This window comes from Dendrobates tinctorius, unplaced genomic scaffold (assembly GCF_039654945.1).
Source record: "Dendrobates tinctorius isolate UK_male_01 unplaced genomic scaffold, ASM3965494v1 ptg000097l, whole genome shotgun sequence".
Classification (NCBI taxonomy): domain Eukaryota; kingdom Metazoa; phylum Chordata; class Amphibia; order Anura; family Dendrobatidae; genus Dendrobates; species Dendrobates tinctorius.
The window spans coordinates 23401252-23425869 of record NW_027361765.1 but is presented as its reverse complement, the minus strand read 5'-3'; the positions used below and the strand labels follow the sequence as shown (position 1 = coordinate 23425869).

Here is a 24618-nt window from a genome sequence, read left to right as displayed (position 1 = left end):
GCTACTTTCAGCAGGATAATGCGCCATGTCATAAAGCTCGAATCATCTCAGATTGGTTTCTTGAACATGACAATGAGTTCACTGTACTCAAATGGCCTCCTCAGTCACCAGATCTCAATCCAATAGAGCATCTTTGGGATGTGGTGGAACGGGAGATTCGCATCAGGGATGTGCAGCCGACAAGTCTGCGCCAACTGTGTGATGCCATCATGTCAATATGGTCCAAAATCTCTGAGGAATGCTTCCAGCACCTTGTTGAATCTCTGCCACGAAGAATTGAGGCAGTTCTGAAGGCAAAAGGGGGTCCAACCCCTTACTAGCATGGTGTACCTAATAAAGTGGCCAGTGAGTGTGTATATATATTTTTTATATTATATATATATATATATATATATATATATATACACACACACACACACATACATACATACACACACACACACACACACACACACACATACACAGTACAGACCAAAAGTTTGGACACACCTCAATCAAAGCGTTTTCTTTATTTTCATGACTATGAAAATTGTAGATTCACTCTGAAGGCATCAAAACTATGGATTAATACATGTGGAATTATATAATTAACAAAAAAGTGTGAAACAACTGAAAATACTGTATGTCTTATATTCTAAGTTCTTCAAAGTAGCCACCTTTTGCTTTGATTTCGGCTTTGCACACTCTTGGCATTCTCTTGATGAGCTTCAAGAGGTAGTCACCGGAAATTACTTTCACTTCACAGATGTGCCCTGTCAGGTTTAGTAAGTGGGATTTCTTGCCTTATCAATGAGGTTGGGACCATCAGTTGTGTTGTGCAGAAGTCTGGTGGATACACAGGTGATAGTCCTACTGAATAGACTGTTAGAATTTGTATTATGGCAAGAAAAAAGCAGCTAAGTAAAGAAAAATGAGTGGCCATCATTACTTTAAGAAATGAAGGTTAGTCAGTCCGAAAAATTGGGAAAACTTTGAAAGTGTCCCCAAGTGCATTGGCAAAAACCATCAAGCGCTACAAAGAAACTGGCTCACATGAGGACCGCCCCAGGAAAGGAAGACCAAGAGTCACCTCTGCTGCGGAGGATAAGTTCATCCTAGTCACCAGCCTCAGAAATCACAGGTTAACAGCAGCTCAGAATAGAGACCAGGTCAATGCCACACAGAGTTCTAGCAGCAAGCACATCTCTACAACAACTGTTAAGAGGAGACTTTGTGCAGCAGGCCTTCATGGTAAAATAGCTGCTAGGAAACCACTGCTAAGGACAGGCAACAAGCAGAAGAGACTTGTTTGGGCTAGAGAACACAAGGAATGGACATTAGACCAGTGGAAATCTGTGCTTTGGTCTGATGAGTCCAAATTTGAGATCTTTGGTTCCAACCACCATGTCTTTGTGCGACGCAGAAAAGGTGAACGGATGGACTCTACATGCCTGGTTCCCACCGTGAAGCATGGAGGAGGTGTGATGGTGTGGGGGTGCTTTGCTGGTGACACTGTTGGGGATTTATTCAAAATTGAAGGCATACTGAACCAGCATGGCTACCACAGCATCTTGCAGCGGCATGCTATTCCATCCGGTTTGTGTTTAATTGGACCATCATTTATTTTTCAACAGGACCTCCAGGCTGTGTAAGGGCTATTTAACCAAGAGGGAGAGTGATGGGGTGCTACGCCAGATGACCTGGCCTCCACAGTCACCAGACCTGATCCCAATCGAGATGGTTTGGGGTGAGCTGGACTGCAGAGTGAAGGCAAAAGGGCCAACAAGTGCTAAGCATCTCTGGAAACTCTTTCAAGACTGTTGGATGACCATTTCTGGTGACTACCACTTGAAGCTCATCAAGAGAATGCCAAGAGTGTGCAAAGCAGTAATCAAAGCAAAAGGTGGCTACTTTGAAGAATCTAGAATATAAGACATATTTTCAGTTGTTTCACACTTTAATTATATAATTCCACATGTGTTAATTCATTGTTTTGATGCCTTCAGAATGAATCTACAATTTTCATAGTCATGAAAATAAAGAAAACTCTTTGAATGAGAAGGGGTGTCCAAACTTTGGTCTGTACCGTATACATGTACATGTATACAGTGTATTACATATTTACAATTTATTACAGTTTTTTGTGTTCTAAAGTTGTATTCCAATAAATAGATATTATGTTCTATCTAAATATCTTGATTATTGGATCATAGAAATGATTAAATGTCTGATGTTCACATTGTACTATAATACATTTTTCACTTAAATATAAGCAATATATGTGGGAGTCAGAGTCGTGGAGTCGGAGTTGGAGTCGGTGTAAGGGAAATTGAGGAGTCGGAGTTGCAGGTTTGGCTTACCGACTCCACAGCCCTGGTCCTAACCCTAGCGGGAAAATGGAAATACATTTTATTAATTTTATTATTTTTCCCTAACTAAGGGGGTGATAACGGGGGTTTGATTTACTATTTATGGCGGTTTTTATTTTTGGCAGCTGTCACATGCTAAAAGATGCTTTTTATTGTAAAAATAGTTTTTGCATCACCACATATTGAGAGCTATCATTTTTCCATATTTTGACCCACTGAGTCATGTGAGGTCTTATTTTATGCGGGACAAGTTAACGTTTTTATTGGTATTATGTTCGGGCACGTGACATTTTTTGATCGCTTTTTATTCCGATTTTTGGGACGCAGAATGAACAAAAACCAGCGTTTCATGAATTTCTTTTGGGGGGTGCGTTTACACCGTTCCGCGTGCGGTGAAATTAATAAAGCGGTTTTATTCTTCAGGTCAGTACGGTTACAGCGATACCTCATTAGGTCTTTATGTTTTGGTGCTTTTATGCAATGAAAACAATTTTATATAAAAAAATTATTATTTCTGCATCGCTTTATTCTGCTATAACTTATTTTTTTGCTGATGCTGAACGGCGGCTCGTTTTTTGCGGGACGAGATAGCGTTTTCAGCGGTACCATGGATATTTATATGCGTCTTTTTGATCGCGCGTTATTGCACTTTTTGTTTGGCGGTATGATAATAAATCTTTTTGCTTCGTTGTTTATTTTTTAAGGGGTTCGCTAAAGGGGTTAACTAATGGGACAGTTTTATAGGGCGGGTCGTTACGGACGCGGCGATACCAAATGTGCACTTTTAATTTTTTTTTTTTTTTTTTTCCAAAAAATGAATTAGGGAATTTTTTTTTTTTTTTTTATTTAGCGATTTTTTTAAAATTATTTTTACACTTTTTTTTTTACTTTATTACATTGTCCCAGGGGGGACATAATGTCATGTGACAAATCGCTGATCTGTCACATCTCAGGCACTGCACTTGGCTTCCTCTTGCCTGTGCTTTGCAGGCATGAGGAAGCCGGCTCCCTGCAGGCCCCCGAAGGTCCCCGTCGTTATCTTGGATTCGGGGACCTGCAGGGATGGAGCCCCCCGCAGCAGCGCTGCACATTGCGCTGCTGTGGGGGGGGGATCAGGGAAGCACGGAGGGAGCCCCCTCCCTGCCGATGCTTCCCTTTAACCCCCGGTACACCGCAATCATGCTTGATTGCGGTGTGCAAGGGGTTAACGTGTCGGGGGGGCGGTCCGTGACCGCCCCTGACACATTGTGCCGGGTGTCAGCTATGATAATCAGCTGACACCCGGCCGCGATCAGCGGCGCTCACCACGTGAGCGCCGCTGATCGCGCTAGACGTACTATCCCGTCCATGGGCATAGGGTCCCGGGTCCCATGGATGGGATAGTACGTCTGATGTCAGAAAGGGGTTAAACTGACTGGCATAACTGGGGAATTGTCGTCTGATGTGTTGGAGCCACTGAGCAGTCCCTGGTCCGTCCATGCAGGGCTGTGGCGTCTGAGTCCCTTTTGATGGAGTCGGTATAAAATGGACCAACTCCTAAAATATATAATAAATTGGGTACAGTAGTTCAATGCAGTTTGTGGGGAATATTTTTTTCATAAGAATTTGGGAAAGTTATGAAGTGTCCAATAAATGTCTGTCCTATTCCTGAACTAAGGTCTAGACTTTTAGCTGAGATGAATCTGTGCTGCTGCACTTTATGTTCATAAGTAGTGAAGCTCCTCCTCTACAGATAAGGTGAAAAAAAATAACAGGGAAGGAATGCCTGCATTCAACTCAGAACTTCTGGAGTGAACAGGAAAGCAGGATTAAGGCAATTACTTCATAGGCTGTGTGCCCACGTTGCGCTTTTGTAAGCGTTTCCGCAGTGTTTGAGCCGGATCAGACGCTGCAGAAACGCTTAAAAGCATCCCATTCATTTAAATGCATTTTGGCCTTTTTGTGCCAATTGATGCGTTTTTTTCCGCATAGAAAACGCTTAGCGGCTAAAAACGCAGCATGTTCTTTAATTTCCGCATTAGTCCACGTTTTTAGCTGAGTCCAGAAGACGCGCGGAAAAAAACGCATCAAGAACGCGTGGTTTTTGTGCCAAAAACACGCGGAAAAACACATGCGTTTTCTGGGAAGAAGCGTTTTGTATCAGGTTAAAAACGCTAACGTGGGCAAACAGCCTCAAAGTGCATCTAAAATTTCAATAAACTGGGCATGAATCAATAGTCCAGTCTAGTATATGTTGTCTCTGTGTGCTTGATGTTTTAGTTTGCTTTTCCTCTTAGCTCCTCTTTGGAGAAATTAGCTGCTCTGAAAATATATATATATATATATATACACAGTGTATGTGTATATATATATATATATATATATATATATATATATATATATATATATATATATATACACACATATATATATATATATATATATATATATATATATATATATATATATAGTGACCACTATGTCCACTAGGGGGCGCTGTATGGATGTCCCAGGAGAGCGGATGAATGGCAAAATACTGAATGACCGTTATGTATCTCAAGGTGGGTGGCCTTGAGATGGAGATTTGTGTGTGTTAAACAGCAGTGATACTGCGGAGGTGCAGGTTCAATGCGTCAGGGACTAGTTACCTACAAACCCACCCAGGGGGTGTGTTTAATAACGCTATTGTAAAGTGTGTGTGTGTGTGTGTGTGTGTGTGAAGGACCTGTGATGAGGTCACAGACATGTGAACCGGTGGGCGTGGCTACAGACCATATAAGGTGGCCAGGGTAGGTCACATGGGGTGAATGCTGGGACCCGATTGGTCCAGTGTGGAAGGTCCCACTGAGATGGAGCTTCCTGGCTAACAGCCTGTGACGTGGCTGTGGTGAATGGCTGCACGTTTCTGAGTTCCCAGGGGAGGGAATGAACGTCTGCAGTAAGCTGAAGCAGCCATGAGGAAACCCGGACGTGGGTGAGATAAGTGAGGCTAATAGAGCCTGTATGCTGGACATTGTACAACCTGTGTGAACACAGGGTTTACAGAGTGAAGCTATAATGGACGCTCTGCTGTTTATATGAAGTTTTGTTGCTGCCGTGGGTTTGTGATGTTGAATAAACCGCATGGACTATGCTTGCTTTATGGAAAATCTGTGCCGGATCTGATTTTGTGGCTGCTGAGCGAGTATCCCCTAACAGCGCTACCTCAAAATATAAATATAAATATATATATATATATATATATATATATATATATATATATATATATATATATATATATATATACACATACACACACACTCACTGGCCACTTTATTAGGTACACCATGCTAGTAAGGGGTTGGACCCCCTTTTGCCTTCAGAACTGCCTCAATTCTTCGTGGCAGAGATTCAACAAGGTGCTGGAAGCATTCCTCAGAGATTTTGGACCATATTGACATGATGGCATCACACAGTTGGCGCAGATTTGTCGGCTGCACATCCCTGATGCGAATCTCCCGTTCCACCACATCCCAAAGATGCTCTATTGGATTGAGATCTGGTGACTGAGGAGGCCATTTGAGTACAGTAAACTCATTGTCATGTTCAAGAAACCAATCTGAGATGATTCGAGCTTTATGACATGGCGCATTATCCTGCTGAAAGTAGCCATCAGATGTTGGGTACATTGTGGTCATAAAGGGATGGACATGGTCAGCAACAATACTCAGGTAGGCTGTGGCGTTGCAACGATGCTCAATTGGTATCAAGGGGCCCAAAGAGTGCCCAGAAAAAATTCCCCACACCATGACACCACCACCACCAGCCTGAACCGTTGATACAAGGCAGGATGGATCCATGCTTTCATGTTGTTTACGCCAAATTCTGACCCTACCATCCGAATGTCGCAGCAGAAATCGAGACTCATCAGACCAGGCAACGTTTTTCCAATCTTCTACTGTCCAATTTCGATGAGCTTGTGCAAATTGTAGCCTCAGTTTCCTGTTCTTAGCTGAGAGGAGTGGTACCCAGTGTGGTCTTCTGCTGCTGTAGCCCATCTGCCTCAAAGTTCGACGCACTGTGCGTTCAGAGATGCTCTTCTGCCTACCTTTTGTTGTAACGGGTGGCAATTTGAGTCACTGTTGCCTTTCTATCAGCTCGAACCAGTCTGCCCATTCTCCTCTGACCTCTGGCATCAACATGGCATTTCCGGCCACAGAACTGCCGTTCACTGGATTTTTTTTCTTTTTCGGACCATTCTCTGTAAACCCTAGAGATGGTTGTGCGTGAAAATCCCAGTAGATCAGCAGTTTCTGAAATACTCAGACCAGCCCTTCTGGCACCAACAATCATGCCACGTTCAAAGGCACTCAAATCACCTTTCTTCCCCATACTGATGCTCGGTTTGAACTGCAGGAGATTGTCTTGACCATGTCTACATGCCTAAATGCACTGAGTTGCCGCCATGTGATTGGCTGATTAGAAATTAAGTCTTAACACACAGTTGGACAGGTGTACCTAATAAAGTGGCCAGTGAGTGTATATACACATACACACACACACACACACAAGTGTCTGGTGGGGGTGGGTATGTGTTGGAATATGATTCGGCACAAACATGCCCCCTCCCTCTCCTCCCCTCTTCATAGATTGTGAAGAAATATGATGTGAAGCATTGTACCCTGAAACAAGCCCAACATTGAAAGTTCAGAGTAAAGGTAACACATTTTAAATGTTATACTTATCTGTCCTACTGATTTATGCAAAGATTATTTTATTTCTATCCTAAATTATACAGTGCATGATTCCCTATTCTTGCAAGAATTTCAATATACCTTATTCTTTTTACTGGACAAAATTATTGTGAGAGCGAATTTACGTAGTTACAAAGTGTCTAAGCAGTATCTTATGAAGTCAGCTTAATATGAGCATTTCACAGTGACTCAAGATAAACAATTCTGTGTGCAAGTGTATAAGTGACCCAGATGAAAACAAATGCTGCAATGCCAAAATCAGTGCATACTCAGGCAGTGATAAAAATGCTTCTACAAGAGCTTCCAATTTAAAAAGACATTGATACTATGTGCCCACCGTTAGCGTTTTTAAACACTCAGGAAACTTCCCAGAAAACGCGCGTTTTATTTACGCGCTTTTCTTGCGCGTTTTTTCCGCGCGTTTTCTGGGAACATTGGAAATGGCTAAAAACGCTCAGCAATGCGGAAATTAATGAGCATGCTGCGTTCTTAGCCGCTAAGCGCTTCCTGAGCGTTTAAAAAACCGCATGCATTGGGACAAAAAGCCAAAAATGCATGCAATTTAATGTGAAGCTTCTTTTAAGCGTTTCTGCAGCGTCTGAACCGGCACAAACTCTGCAGAAACGCTTAAAAAAACGCTACGTGGGCACACAGCCTTAAAACGCTGCCACCCAGTTTACAAGGCTGCGACTGAAAAAGATCACAACAGCACCAAAAAAAAAATCCGAGCCCAGCACTTCCCACCAGGCAAAGGAGAGAGTGCCTCAAGCATCAGTTACAAGATATTTAGTAAGTGACAGAGTTACTGTAACAATGACTGCAGATGTGTTTAAAAGACACCTCATCGAGCTTGTTGTGAAGGGCAGTGTATCATTATTACTTGCACGACCAGCTTTTACAGCTCTTAATGGAAAACTGGCCCACAAACTTGGTGTTTCTCTGGCAACAAAGTATTAGAAAATTAGTGATTGAAGAAGCCCTTAACCAAAAGGAAGATCTTAAAAAGACTCAAGCGACGCTTTGTATTTCTCAAAATGGATGCCTGCACACAGTCAGTTACAACCACAAAAACGTCCAAAAACATACTAATGCGGTAGGTGAACCTTCACCATAAAGGACTTCCCAGCATGCATAAAGTACAGGGGCGTGTGAAATACATAGACCAAAAAGTGGATACAAAGTATCCTGAGCACACCACTCACAAAGAGATATATCATAAAAATTATGGGGACTTCAACTACCCCGACATAGACTGGGAAACTGAAACCTGCGTATCTCAGAAAGGAAACCAATTTCTGTCAGTGACCAAGGATAATTATCTGTCACAACTTGTGTTATTCTAACAGTGACCACAATATAATACAATTCCACTTGTCCTTCAGTAAGGTGCCCTGGAAGGGGGTTACAAAAACGCTGAATTTCAGGAAAGCAAAGTTTGATCAGCTTAGAGAGGACCTTTGCTGAATTAATTGGGACAATGTCCTCAAAAATAGGAGCACAGAAAATAAATGGGAAATAATTAAATCAGTTTTACACACCCACTGCGAGCTAGCCATACCGTACAGAAATAAAAGGGCTAGGAACAGGAGAACACCAATGTGGCTAAATAAGGATGTAAAAAGGGCAATAAATAACAAGAACAAGGCATTTAGGAATCTAAAACAAGAAGGCAATGAAGAAGCATTAAAAAGTTATAGAGAAAAAAATAAAATGTGTAAAAAACAAATACATTTAGCAAAAGTGGAAACTGAGAGACTCATTGCTAAGGAAAGTAAAACAAACCCCAAACTATTCTTTAATTATATAAACAGTAAAATGATTAAAATTGATGGTGTCGGCCCTTTAACAATGAGGATGAAATCAGAGAGCGATGTGGGAAAAGCAAATGTTTTAAATACTTTTTTCTCAACAGTGTTCACACAGGAAAAGGATTTGCCAGGGGAATGCAGAGTGATAATGTAAACTCCTCATTAAGTATTACCTGCCTAACCCAGGAAGAAGTGCAGAACCGCTTTAGTAAGATTAAAATTGACAAATCACCAGGCCCTGATGGCATTCACCCTCGGGTATTAAGGGAGTTAAGTCATGTGATAGACAGGTCTCTATTCCTTATATTTAAAGACTATAGAAACAGGGTCTGTTCCTTTTGATTGGTGGCAAGCAAATGTGGTATCAATGTTCAAAAAGGGGTGCAAAAGGGAACCTGGAAACTATAGGCCGGTAAGCTTAACATCTGTTGTGGGTAAAATTTTTGAAGGGCTTCTAAGGGATACCATTATGGAATATCTCAATGTTAATGTTTAACTCCATATCAACATGGATTTATGAAGGATCGCTCCTGTCAAACTAACCTGATCAGCTTCTATGAGGAAGTAAGCTCTCAAATGGACCAAAGAGAATCATTGGATGTCATTTATCTCGACTTCTCTAAAGCATTTGACACTGTCCCACATAAAAGATTGGTAAGTAAGATGAGAAAGCTTGGGCTAGGGGAAAATGTGTGTAGATGTGTAGGTAGCTGGCTTAGTGATAGAAAACAAAGAGTGGTTATTAATGGTGCATACTCCGATTGGGCCAGGGTTACTAGTGGGGTACCACAGGGTTCTGTATTGGGCCCCCTACTATTTAATATATTTATTAATGATCTAGGGGATGGCTTACACAGTAAAATATCAGTATTTGCAGATGATACAAAACTATGTAAGGTAGTTAACACAAAGGAGGACAGTTTGTAACTAGACAGATTTGAGTAAATTGGAGAATTGGGCTGAAAAATGGCAAATGAGGTTTAACACAGATAAGTGTAAGGTTATGCACATGGGAAGGAGAAATAGATGCTACAATTACTTACTAAATGGGAAACTGCTGGGGAAATCAGACATGGAAAAAGACTTAGGCATCTTAGTCAATAAGAAGCTAAATTGGAGTGCCCAGTGTCAGGCAGCTGCCACCAAAGCAAATAGGGTCATGGGATGCATTAGAAGAGGTCTGGGGACACGAGATGAAAACCTAATTCTCCCTCTGTACAAATCACTCGTCAGACCACACTTGGAGTATTGTGTGCAATTTTGGACGCCGATGCTCAAGAAAGACATTCCTGAACTTGAAAAGGTTGAAAGGCGGGCTACTAAAATGATAAATGGAGTTGGTTCACTACAATACCCAGAAAGGTTATCAAAATTAGGTCTATTTACTCTAGAAAAGAGAAGACTAAGGCTAAGTGCACACGTTGCAGAAAATTTCTGCACAAAAACCTGAATCCCCTCCCAGAAACCGCACCTATTTTTCCGCGGCGGTTTTTGTGCGTTTTTTGCGCGGTTTTGATGCGTTTTTTACCGCAGCGGTTTCTAAAAGCATGGGAGAAGCCTAAACCGCGGAAAAAAAACGCAAAATTAATGTGCATGCTGCGGTTTTTACCGCGATGCGGTTTTTTCGCGGTAAAAAACGCATCAATGTGCACAAAAAGTGCAAAATGCATAGAAATGACTGTGCACCTTATTTTTAGCGGTTTTATAGCGGTTTTATAGTGAAAACCGCGGTAAAAACCGCTAAAAAAACGCTGTGTGTGAACACAGCCTTAGGGGAGACCTAATATATATGTACAAGTATATCAGAGGGCAATACCGAGATCTCTCCAATTAACTGTTTGTACCAAGGACTGTGACAAGAACAAGGGGGCATTCTCTTCGCTTGGAGGAAAGACAATATCTGCACCATCATAGAAGAGGGTTCTTCACGGTAAGATCAGTGAGGCTCTGGAATTCTCTTCTTGAGGAAGTGGTGATGGCCAACTCACTGAATGAAATTAAGAAAGGAATAGATGCTTTTCGAGTAACAGTATAGAAGGTTACGAATAACATAATATTATAGGTAGATGGTTGACCCAGCTTAGGGGAAGGAATTTTTTTCCCTATGGAGAAAATTGGCTTCTACTCTGTGGGTTTTTTGCCTTCCCCAGGATCAACAATGCAGAACAGCTGCACTAAAAATAGGCTGAACTAGATGGACATAATGTCTTCCTTCAGCCTTCAAAACTATGTTACTATGTTAATTAAATTTTATTAAGTAAATTCTTATCATAGATAAATAGACAAACAAAATACAAGTAAGAGAAAGGAATGTATACCCAAGTGAAATACACACAAATACAGGAATAAAGGAATGGATACAGGTAATGGTAAAGTGCAAAAATATATCAGCATATAAGCATATATCCACCTAGACCCATTGTGGTCTGTAAAGTGCCATATAGAGGAAAAAAATCCCCACCATGCTGGTAATCACATAGAACATGAGCACATACCCATTTAATCACCTGTTCACAGAATTCCAGGAGTCCGACACGTTTCGCCTTTTTAGCTTTTTCAAGGAAATTGTGTGCACTTTATCATTACCTGTATCCATTCCTTTATTCCTGTATTTGTGTGTATTTCACTTGGGTATACATTCCTTCCTCTTACTTGTATTTTTTGTCTATCTATATGAATTTATTTAATAACATTTATTTTTATGATATATCTCTCTTTGTGAGTGGTGTGCTCAGGATACTTTGTATCCACTTTTTGGTCTGCACGTCACAGAGTGAACTATTTTGTGATCAACATTCGATATGTTTGCGGCAACAACAAAAAAATTGTTACTAAGACACTGGCAGTAAAAGATACTAAAGCTCATCACAGCAGCCAGTTTCTCCAGACTTTACTGGAAAAAGTTCTGCAAGATTTTGAACTCACAAAAGAACAGATTCTTGCTATTGTAACTGAATGCGTCAAACACAATAAGTACAATTAAACTGATGAATGAAAATAATGAAGGTGAACAGCAGCTAAAACATTTCACAGTGTGCTGGAGATGCAAGGCCACAGTTCTGTTCCCATAATGGAGGAAGAAACAAATATTACTACAGAAGAACAGCAAAACGATTCTTTACAATTAGATGATCTTGTTGAAGCTGCTTCACACCTCTTTCCTATTCATCACATGCTCTGTGCTGTGCACACTGCAGCTAACAATAAGGGTACCGTTACACTTAGCAATGCACCAGCGATCCAGACAACGATATGGATCGCTGGTGCATCGCTAAGTGGTCGCTAGTGAGCTTCCACACAGGCAGATCTCACCAGCAACATAGCAGCGGTCGGGGGTCGCTACTTACCTGTCAGACGCGGCGATCCAGACGTCGTCCACGCGTTGCTAGTCGGCGCCACAGGAAGCCCCAGCAGGAAGTGGCCGACGAGCAATGATCCAGGACGTTCTCGTGCGACCAGCGATGAGCAGCGGGGGAGCCGGTCGGAGGCAAGTATCAGACATAGCGATATCGCTAGCAATATCGCTGCTACGTCACAAAATCGGTGACGTTACAGCGATATCGCTATGTGTAACGGGGGCTTTAGAGTCTGCATGAAGGACATGCTGGAATTCTGATTAGCAAAGTGAGGAAATTGGCTATTGCTGCCAGAACCACTAAAATGGATTCCATACTGAAGAGACGTGCTGGAAAAGGGGCAATTGTGGTTCAAGCCACTCAGTGGGGAAGCACCTATTTAATGTTTCAACGATTGCTTGAGCTGAAATCCTTCCTTGCAGGTATGGCGAACCCTCAGGTAACACTACATGAAGGTCAATGGGCACAGGTGGCTGAATTGAAGGAATTGCTTCATCACCCATTTACCGTGACTAAAGTTACAAGCTGAGGATTTACCTCATGGCATTTTTATAAAGGAGTGGAAAAACTTTTTGTTTTGCCTGTCCCAAAGAGGAGGTTTAATCACAGATGGCATTGCTGCTTCAATGAAATGGAAAGAGACACCGCTATTGGAAAATAAAATTATTCTGGAAGCTGTTTATGTGGACCCAAGTCATTGTATACTATTGTATATTGCTGGATGATCAACAGCTTACTAAGGCTAGGTTCACATTGCGTTATGGCAGTCCGTTTAACGCAGGGTTCCCCAACTCCAGTCCTCAAGGCCCACCAACAGATCATGTTTTCAGAATTTCCTTAATATTGCTCAGCTGATAATTTCTTCCCCTGTGCAATACAAAAGAAATCCTGAAAACATGATCTGTTGATGGGCCTTGAGGACTGGAGTTGGGGAACCCTGGTTTAACAGATGCATTAAACGGACTGCGCTAACACTAGTCTTCTTTTGATCGCGTTTGTGCGATAACGTTAGCGCAGCTGCTCCTTCTGCACTAGCCGTGACAGACCCTCGAATGCGGTAGACCGCGTCCGAGGGTCCCTCACAGCATACCGGGACATCACTAACGAATGCCGATTTTGACATGCATTAGCGATGCGTTAGGTTATGACAGTCTATGGGTGCATTAACAGTTGCGTTACATCGCGTTAATGCCGCTTTGTAACGCATCAGTTAAATGGACTGCCATAACGCAATGTGAACCTGGCCTTAAGGAACAGAAGCACTGAGGTAGAAGTTAGGATGAATGGGCTACAAGACGGCCAATAGCAAGAGGACTCTGGTCCTGCCAGTGCTGTTGCTGCAGTTTCTTCATCCTCATCAGATGAGGAGTTTGATTTCGAAAAGTATTTGGACGACATGGAGCAGACGAAGCGTTGCTGCAGAGAAAAAGATTCCACTCCCATAGAAAACAGATTGACCATATTTCAGCAAAATTTTTCACTTGCTTTCAAAGAAGTAGAAGAGTACAATCACTCATCAAAACTGACTGCGCAAGAGGCATTTCCTTTATACCCTGAAATTGTTAGAGATGTTGCCCATGTGGTTACTGCTTTGCCACCAACCCAAGTTAGTGTAGAGAGGTTGTTCTCTAGCCTTAAAATTATTAGTAGTGATGAGCGAGTATACTCGCTGCTCGGGTCTCCCCGAGTATTTTGGCGTGCTCGGAGATTGTTTTCCTCGTCTTTGCTGCACGTTTTGTGACTGCTATATAGCTTGAATTCATGTGTTGAATGCCTGCCTGTTAGGGAATTCCCATATGTATTCAGCCTGTCTCCAAGTCGCAAATTATGCAGCTGAGACTAGAGGACGAAAACAATCTCTGAGCACGCCAAAATACTTCAGCAACAAGGCTACTCTGTGTTTTCAACTCTGCAAGCTTATATATGGTAACCAGCTTTTCCAATCTCTGCTCTGAATCCACTCCTGTGTCTCCATTCAATGTCAGCAAGCAGTTAATCCTGAATGCTATCTCTGTGTTTTCAACTCTGCAAGCTTATATATGGTATATAGTTTTTTTCAACTTACTCTGCTTGTCCCCTTATGTTGTGAGGTCAAGAAACTTTTCAAAGTGCTTTATGATCCATGTAGTGCTGGACATGTGTTTATTTGACCACAACATTTTATTGGGTCCTGGTGTCTCAATTTAGTGTGATTGATTAACGAGAAGAGAGAGAGCCAAAAAAAAAAAAAAGTTCTAAGTCTTATCCTCCTATATATTCAGACACAGCTTGGGGATAGCATTTATGCTTGGGGCATTTATGCACACTTTATCCAAGTACAGTTTATCAAAGTACTGGCAGTTATAACAGGGCAGGAGACAGGTAAGACATTTATATACATCTACTCCCTGTACACTTGGAGTACAACAAATATATACCATATGCATTTGTGTAATTTATATCCTGGTCGCTGCATTCACACACATCCACCGCCCTGGCATTAACTCTCTACACTCCATTCACATTGGCCCCTCGCTTCTTTCCTCTCCTATGTATAGCACTCATGCTCTTTTCACGTTGTTAAACTGCACAGATCCAGTCAGTCCCACCATTCAACATCAGAGACGCTCTCACAAATCACTTAACCATCTGCTCACTCTTTCTATCCTCCTTCTCCTAGTCGCAGGAGACATTGCTCCCAACCATGGTCCCCCCTGCCTGCCATCTGTCTCTCTTAATTGTGCACTTTGGAATTCTCGCTCAGTGTGTAACATACTCTCCTTCATTCATGACTTTTTCCTTTCTAATTCTCTTAACCTCCTGGCTCTTACTGAAACCTGGATCCAGCAGTCAGACACTACCGCTGCTGCTGCTCTTTCATACGGGAGGCTTCACTTCTCTCATACCCCAAGATCAGACAATAGAGCTGGTGGAGGCGTTGGTCTGCTCCTATCACCAAAATGTACCTTTCAGGTTATCCCTCAACTACCCTCACTTGTCTTCCCTTCTTTTGAGGTCCATGCCGTCAGACTCTACACCCCCTTCTCCATGCGAGTGGCGGTGGTGTATCGTCCTCCCGGCCCCTCCCATAAGTTCCTGGATCATTTTGCCACTTGGCTTCCACATTTTCTCTCCTGTGACATCCCTACCCTCATCATGGGAGATTTCAACATCCCCATTGCTCTTCCCCTCTCACCATCTGCTACTCACCTTTTATCTCTAACCTCCTCATTTGGCCTTTCGCAGCTTACTAATTCTCCAACGCATGAAGACGGAAACTCCCTCGACTTGGTCTTCTCTCGGCTTTGTGCAGTGGATGATTTTGCAAACTCCCCTCTCCCGCTCTCTGACCACAATTTTCTTTCATTCTCTATCAAGAACTGCCAGGCTGCTCAGGTCACCCCCACTGTCCAGACTTATAGAAACATACAGGCCATTAACACCCAGAAACTTCTGAAGAACTTGCAGTCTTCATTGGCCCCTATCTCCTCCCTCTCATGTCCTGATTCTGCATTGAAGCATTACAATGAAACACTTCAAAGTGCCCTGGATGAATTTGCACCCCCTATAAATAGAACACCACAACACAGACGGCGACAACCCTGGCACACGGTGCAAACACGTTTCCTGCAGCGGTGCTCCAGGTGCGCCGAACGTCTGTGGAGAAAATCCAATCTACCCGAAAATTTCATCCATTTTAAGTTTATGCTTAGAACATACAACACTGCCCTTCACCTCTCCAAACAAACCTATTTCAACACCCTCATCACCTCACTGTCCAATAACCCGAAACGTCTCTGACACTTTTCATTCTCTACTCAATCCAAGAGTACAGGCCCCAACCACGGAGCTCCGAGCTGACGATCTGGCCAATTACTTCAAAGAAAAAATTGACCAGATCCAACAGGAAATTATCTCCAAATCCCCTCATACCATGCACTGTCCTCCCTCCCCCACTGCATCTAACTCACTCTGTTTTTGAACCAGTCACAGAAGAAGAAGTAAGCAGGCTCCTTGCATCTTCTCGCCCAACTACGTGCACCAGTGACCCATTTCCGTCACAGCTCCTCCAGTCCCTTTCCCCTGCTGTCACCCCTCACCTAACTAAAATATTTAACCTCTCTCTCTCTCTCTTCTGGTATTTTTCCCTCCTCATTTAAGCATGCCATCATACATCCACTACTTAAAAAACCATCCCTCGACCAAAACTGTGCCGCTAACTATAGACCTGTCTCTAATCTTCCCTTCATCTCTAAACTCCTGGAACGCCTGGTCCACTCCAGTCTTATCCGCTATCTCTCAGAAAACTCTCTTCTCGACCCTCTCCAATCCGGTTTCCGCTCTTTACACTCCACTGAAACTGCCCTCACTAAAGTCTCTAATGATCTGCTAACAGCTAAATCAAATGGTCACTACTCCATGCTAATTCTCTTGGATCTCTCTGCAGCATTCGACACTGTGGATCATCAGCTCCTCCTCACTATGCTCCGTTCCATTGGCCTCAAGGATACCGTTCTCTCCTGGTTCTCCTCCTATCTCTCCAACCGCTCCTTTACTGTATCTTTTGCCAGTTCCTCCTCCTCTCATCTTCCCCTTACTGTTGGGGTCCCCCAAGGATCGGTCCTAGGCCCCCTCCTCTTCTCCTTGTACACTGCCCCTATTGGTCAAACAATCAGTAGATTTGGTTTCCAGTACCATCTCTATGCTGATGACACCCAATTATACGCTTCTTCTCCTGACATCACGCCAGCCTTTCTAGAAAACACTGGCGATTGTCTAAACGCTGTGTCTAATATCATGTCCTCACTATATCTGAAACTGAACCTGTCAAAGACTGAACTCCTGGTGTTTCCTCCCTCTACTAATGTACCTATACCCGACATTGCCATTTCTGTGTGTGGTTCCACTATTACTCCCCAGCAACAGGCCCGCTGTCTTGGGGTCATACTTGATTCCGAGCTTTCCTTTGCCCCCCACATTCGATCACTGGCTCGCTCTTGTCATCTGCACCTCAAAAACATTTCTAGAATTCGACCTTTTCTTACCTTTGACTCTGCAAAAACTCTTACTGTTTCTCTTATTCATTCTCGTCTCGACTATTGTAACTCTCTTCTAATCGGTCTCCCTCTTACCAAACTCTCCCCTCTCCAATCTGTCTTGAATGCTGCAGCCAGAATCATATTCCTCACCATTCGTTACACCGATGCCTCTACCTTGTGCCTGTCATTACACTGGCTACCCATCCACTCCAGAATTCAGTATAAACTTATTACCCTCACTCACAAAGCCCTCCATGGCTCAGCACCACCCTACATCTCCTCCCTTGTTTCAGTATACCATCCTACCCCCGCACCCTCCGTTCTGCTGATGACCTGAGGTTAGCATCCTCAATAGTCAGAACCTCCCACTCCCGTCTCCAAGACTTTACACGTGCCGCGCCAATTCTTTGGAATGCACTTCCCAGGTCAATACGATTAGTCCCCAATCCCCACAATTTTAAGCGTGTCCTGAAAACGCATTTATTCAGACTGGCCTACCGCCTCACCACATTAACCTAATCTATCCCTGTGTGGCAGAGCCAAAAGTTTTACCATAACCAGGTTCCCCGCATCATTCTCCCACATGCTTTATGCATCCATTAGCCCTCTGTGTCCGTACTGTCACACACCTAACATTATGGCTGGTCCATACAATCAGAGCAACTGTTACCACCCACCTTTCGTGTCTACCTCTTTCCTCATAGACTGTAAGCTTGCGAGCAGGGCCCTCTTTCCTCTTGGTATTTGTTATAATCTACTGTATGTGATTATTGTTATGCTGTAATGTCTATTGTCTGTACAAATCCCCTCTGAAATGTAAAGTGCTGCGGAATATGTCGGCGCTATAAAAATAAAATTTATTATTATTTATATTATTATTACTCGCCCATCACTATTAGGTGAGATTTTAGGTCATCTATGAAGGAGGATCTGATGGAGGTGATATTATGCCTCAGAACAAATTCATAGTCTGCACAAATGTTATTCAGTACGTTTTTGATGAAAACTTTTTTTCCCCACTTACTGCATAGTGTATAATTGTAAATATGCATTTTTTTTGTTCTAAAGTTGTATTCCACTAAATATATTTTATGTTCTCTCTAAATGGTTTGATTATTGTATCATAATAATGATTAAAAGCCTGATGTTACCATTTTACTACAGTAAATCACTAACTTTAACAAGAGCCATGTATGAGGGAGTCGAAGTCGTGGAAATTGAGGAGTCGGAGGTTGGGCTTACCGACTCCACAGCCCTGCGTCCATGGGGCATTGCATGTCACCGGTACATAAGGCCCTGTGGCACTGGCCCCGGGGATCCACGCGCGGTCACCGGTACATAAGGCCCTGTGGCACTGGCCCCGGGGATCCACGCGCGGTCACCGGTACATAAGGCCCTGTGGCACTGGCCCCGGGGATCCACGCGCGGTCACCGGTACATAAGGCCCTGTGGCACTGGCCCCGGGGATCCACGCGCGGTCACCGGTACATAAGGCCCTGTGGCACTGGCCCCGGGGATCCACGCGCAGTCACCGGTACATAAGGCCCTGTGGCACTGGCCCCGGGGATCCACGCGCAGTCACCGGTACATAAGGCCCTGTGGCACTGGCCCCGGGGATCCACGCGCAGTCACCGGTACATAAGGCCCTGTGGCACTGGCCCCGGGGATCCACGCGCAGTCACCGGTACATAAGGCCCTGTGGCACTGGCCCCGGGGATCCACGCGCAGTCACCGGTACATAAGGCCCTGTGGCACTGGCCCCGGGGATCCACGCGCAGTCACCGGTACATAAGGCCCTGTGGCACTGGCCCCGGGGATCCACGCGCAGTCACCGGTACATAAGGCCCTGTGGCACTGGCCCCGGGGATCCACGCGCAGTCACCGGTACATAAGGCCCTGTGGCACTGGCCCCGGGGATCCACGCGCAGTCACCGGTACATAAGGCCCTGTGGCACTGGCCCCGGGGATCCACGCGCAGTCACCGGTACATAAGGCCCTGTGGCACTGGCCCCGGGGATCCACGCGCAGTCACCGGTACATAAGGCCCTGTGGCACTGGCCCCGGGGATCCACGCGCAGTCACCGGTACATAAGGCCCTGTGGCACTGGCCCCGGGGATCCACGCGCAGTCACCGGTACATAAGGCCCTGTGGCACTGGCCCCGGGGATCCACGCGCAGTCACCGGTACATAAGGCCCTGTGGCACTGGCCCCGGGGATCCACGCGCAGTCACCGGTACATAAGGCCCTGTGGCACTGGCCCCGGGGATCCACGCGCAGTCACCGGTACATAAGGCCCTGTGGCACTGGCCCCGGGGATCCACGCGCAGTCACCGGTACATAAGGCCCTGTGGCACTGGCCCCGGGGATCCACGCGCAGTCACCGGTACATAAGGCCCTGTGGCACTGGCCCCGGGGATCCACGCGCAGTCACCGGTACATAAGGCCCTGTGGCACTGGCCCCGGGGATCCACGCGCAGTCACCGGTACATAAGGCCCTGTGGCACTGGCCCCGGGGATCCACGCGCAGTCACCGGTACATAAGGCCCTGTGGCACTGGCCCCGGGGATCCACGCGCAGTCACCGGTACATAAGGCCCTGTGGCACTGGCCCCGGGGATCCACGCGCAGTCACCGGTACATAAGGCCCTGTGGCACTGGCCCCGGGGATCCACGCGCAGTCACCGGTACATAAGGCCCTGTGGCACTGGCCCCGGGGATCCACGCGCAGTCACCGGTACATAAGGCCCTGTGGCACTGGCCCCGGGGATCCACGCGCAGTCACCGGTACATAAGGCCCTGTGGCACTGGCCCCGGGGATCCACGCGCAGTCACCGGTACATAAGGCCCTGTGGCACTGGCCCCGGGGATCCACGCGCAGTCACCGGTACATAAGGCCCTGTGGCACTGGCCCCGGGGATCCACGCGCAGTCACCGGTACATAAGGCCCTGTGGCACTGGCCCCGGGGATCCACGCGCAGTCACCGGTACATAAGGCCCTGTGGCACTGGCCCCGGGGATCCACGCGCAGTCACCGGTACATAAGGCCCTGTGGCACTGGCCACGGGGATCCACGCGCAGTCACCGGTACATAAGGCCCTGTGGCACTGGCCACGGGGATCCACGCGCAGTCACCGGTACATAAGGCCCTGTGGCACTGGCCACGGGGATCCACGCGCAGTCACCGGTACATAAGGCCCTGTGGCACTGGCCACGGGGATCCACGCGCAGTCACCGGTACATAAGGCCCTGTGGCACTGGCCACGGGGATCCACGCGCAGTCACGGTACATAAGGCCCTGTGGCACTGGCCACGGGGATCCACGCGCAGTCACCGGTACATAAGGCCCTGTGGCACTGGCCACGGGGATCCACGCGCAGTCACCGGTACATAAGGCCCTGTGGCACTGGCCACGGGGATCCACGCGCAGTCACCGGTACATAAGGCCCTGTGGCACTGGCCACGGGGATCCACGCGCAGTCACCGGTACATAAGGCCCTGTGGCACTGGCCACGGGGATCCACGCGCAGTCACCGGTACATAAGGCCCTGTGGCACTGGCCACGGGGATCCACGCGCAGTCACCGGTACATAAGGCCCTGTGGCACTGGCCACGGGGATCCACGCGCAGTCACCGGTACATAAGGCCCTGTGGCACTGGCCACGGGGATCCACGCGCAGTCACGGTACATAAGGCCCTGTGGCACTGGCCACGGGGATCCACGCGCAGTCACCGATACATAAGGCCCTGTGGCACTGGCCACGGGGATCCACGCGCAGTCACCGGTACATAAGGCCCTGTGGCACTGGCCACGGGGATCCACGCGCAGTCACCGGTACATAAGGCCCTGTGGCACTGGCCACGGGGATCCACGCGCAGTCACCGATACATAAGGCCCTGTGGCACTGGCCACGGGGATCCACGCGCAGTCACCGGTACATAAGGCCCTGTGGCACTGGCCACGGGGATCCACGCGCAGTCACCGGTACATAAGGCCCTGTGGCACTGGCCACGGGGATCCACGCGCAGTCACCGATACATAAGGCCCTGTGGCACTGGCCACGGGGATCCACGCGCAGTCACCGATACATAAGGCCTTGTGGCCACTGGCCATGGGGTCTATGAGTAGTCACTGGGACATAAGGCCTTGAGGCACTGCTCATGGGGTCTATGAGTAGTCACTGGGACATAAGGCCTTGAGGCACTGCTCATGGGGCCACTGAGCAGTCGCCGGCCCATACATGGCACTGGCCATGGCGCCACTGAGCAGTCGCCGGCCCATACATGGCACTGGCCATGGCGCCACTGAGCAGTCGCCGGCCCATACATGGCACTGGCCATGGGGCCACTGAGCAGTCGCCGGCCCATACATGGCACTGGCCATGGGGCCACTGAGCAGTCGCCGGCCCATACATGGCACTGGCCATGGGGCCACTGAGCAGTCGCCGGCCCATACATGGCACTGGCCATGGGGCCACTGAGCAGTCGCCGGCCCATACATGGCACTGGCCATGGGGCCACTGAGCAGTCGCCGGCCCATACATGGCACTGGCCATGGGGCCACTGAGCAGTCGCCGGCCCATACATGGCACTGGCCATGGGGCCACTGAGCAGTCGCCGGCCCATACATGGCACTGGCCATGGGGCCACTGAGCAGTCGCCGGCCCATACATGGCACTGGCCATGGGGCCACTGAGCAGTCGCCGGCCCATACATGGCACTGGCCATGGGGCCACTGAGCAGTCGCCGGCCCATACATGGCACTGGCCATGGGGCCACTGAGCAGTCGCCGGCCCATACGTAGCACTGGCCATGGGGCCACTGAGCAGTCGCCGGCCCATACGTAGCACTGGCCATGGGGCCACTGAGCAGTCGCCGGCCCATACGTAGCACTGGCCATGGGGCCACTGAGCAGTCGCCGGCCCATACGTAGCACTGGCCATGGGGCCACTGAGCAGTCGCCGGCCCATACATGGCACTGGCCATGGGGCCACTGAGCAGTCGCCGGCCCATACATGGCACTGGCCATGGGGCCACTGAGCAGTCGCCGGCCCATACATGGCACTGGCCATGGGGCCACTGAGCAGTCGCCGGCCCATACATGGCACTGGCCATGGGGCCACTGAGCAGTCGCCGACCCATACATGGCACTGGCCATGGGGCCACTAAGCAGTCGCCGGCCCATACATGGCACTGGCCATGGGGCCACTAAGCAGTCGCCGGCCCATACGTAGCACTGGCCATGGGGCCACTGAGCAGTCGCCGGCCCATACGTAGCACTGGCCATGGGGCCACTGAGCAGTCACCGGCCCATACGTAGCACTGGCCATGGGGCCACTGAGCAGTCGCCGGCCCATACGTAGCACTGGCCATGGGGCCACTGAGCAGTCGCCGGCCCATACATGGCACTGGCCATGGGGCCACTGAGCAGTCGCCGGCCCATACGTAGCACTGGCCATGGGGCCACTGAGCAGTCGCCGGCCCATACATGGCACTGGCCATGGGGCCACTGAGCAGTCGCCGGCCCATACATGGCACTGGCCATGGGGCCACTGAGCAGTCGCCGGCCCATACATGGCACTGGCCATGGGGCCACTGAGCAGTCGCCGGCCCATACATGGCACTGGCCATGGGGCCACTGAGCAGTCGCCGGCCCATACATGGCACTGGCCATGGGGCCACTGAGCAGTCGCCGGCCCATACATGGCACTGGCCATGGGGCCACTGAGCAGTCGCCGGCCCATACATGGCACTGGCCATGGGGCCACTGAGCAGTCGCCGGCCCATACTTAGCACTGGCCATGGGGCCACTGAGCAGTCGCCGGCCCATACTTAGCACTGGCCATGGGGCCACTGAGCAGTCGCCGGCCCATACGTAGCACTGGCCATGGGGTCACTGAGCAGTCGCCGGCCCATACGTAGCACTGGCCATGGGGCCACTGAGCAGTCGCCGGCCCATACGTAGCACTGGCCATGGGGCCACTGAGCAGCCGCCGGCCCATACGTAGCACTGGCCATGGGGCCACTGAGCAGTCGCCGGCCCATACGTAGCACTGGCCATGGGGCCACTGAGCAGTCGCCGGCCCATACGTAGCACTGGCCATGGGGCCACTGAGCAGTCGCCGGCCCATACGTAGCACTGGCCATGGGGCCACTGAGCAGTCGCCGGCCCATACGTAGCACTGGCCATGGGGCCACTGAGCAGTCGCCGGCCCATACGTAGCACTGGCCATGGGGCCACTGAGCAGTCGCCGGCCCATACATGGCACTGGCCATGGGGCCACTGAGCAGTCGCCGGCCCATACGTAGCACTGGCCATGGGGCCACTGAGCAGTCGCCGGCCCATACATGGCACTGGCCATGGGGCCACTGAGCAGTCGCCGGCCCATACATGGCACTGGCCATGGGGCCACTGAGCAGTCGCCGGCCCATACATGGCACTGGCCATGGGGCCACTGAGCAGTCGCCGGCCCATACATGGCACTGGCCATGGGGCCACTGAGCAGTCGCCGGCCCATACATGGCACTGGCCATGGGGCCACTGAGCAGTCGCCGGCCCATACATGGCACTGGCCATGGGGCCACTGAGCAGTCGCCGGCCCATACATGGCACTGGCCATGGGGCCACTGAGCAGTCGCCGGCCCATACGTAGCACTGGCCATGGGGCCACTGAGCAGTCGCCGGCCCATACATGGCACTGGCCATGGGGCCACTGAGCAGTCGCCGGCCCATACGTAGCACTGGCCATGGCCTGGATGCCACATGATAGCACTCACATATATAGTATGGCGGTCTCTGCTGAGCACTCACAGTACAGGCAGATGTTACACGTCACCCTCTCAGCCCGCGGATTCCAGCCTGCCTCCGTACCGCGCCTACCTGCTTCAAGCGCGCCACCAGCACATTCTTCACCCCGGTCACATCCAGGTTCCTTCGCTTCAGCTCGGTCTTGAGGTCGATAACGCGCAGATCTGGCACTTTCTTCCGCTCGGACGGGCTGCTGGATGACGCCATACTGGGTAGAAGCTCCAAAGCACTAACCACGGCGGACAGCCGGACACAATGACCAGGCCTGATTCCCGCCTCACACACAGGGAGACTCCGGCAACAGAGCAAGACGGAGCCGTGCTTCCGGTGACGTCAGAGGCCAGCGCAGGCACGGCTTGTGACTATGGCCACGCCCAGCTGGGAGGGGCTAGTACTGACTTCGCGGCTGTGGAGGTAGAGCGGCCAGTGCTGGTCATTTGCTCACATAACACGGAGCAAATAGCGGAGCGGTAACGCCACAATTGCTGGACTTTATTCACACTGTACTTTCCATCGGATATTAATACGAAGGAACTTTTAAAAAAAAATGGATTTAATAAAGATTTCCTTC

The 24618-nt window shown here is 48.4% G+C and overlaps 1 protein-coding gene across 2 annotated transcripts in view; it reads right to left on the bottom strand.

Annotated features, from left to right (window-relative positions):
• The window catches only part of SLTM (SAFB like transcription modulator), a 137620-nt gene extending 113233 nt beyond the window's left edge, over positions 1 to 24387 (bottom strand). Inside the window, exon 1 of one of the 2 annotated variants that reach the window (XM_073586965.1) lies at positions 24120 to 24387. In XM_073586965.1, the coding sequence (XP_073443066.1) occupies positions 24120 to 24254 (135 nt within the window). In that variant the 5' untranslated portion in view covers positions 24255 to 24387. The remainder of the gene's footprint in view (positions 1 to 24119) is intronic. The other variant, XM_073586967.1, reaches the window with a different exon arrangement.
• Positions 24388 to 24618: the final 231 nt, after the last annotated feature.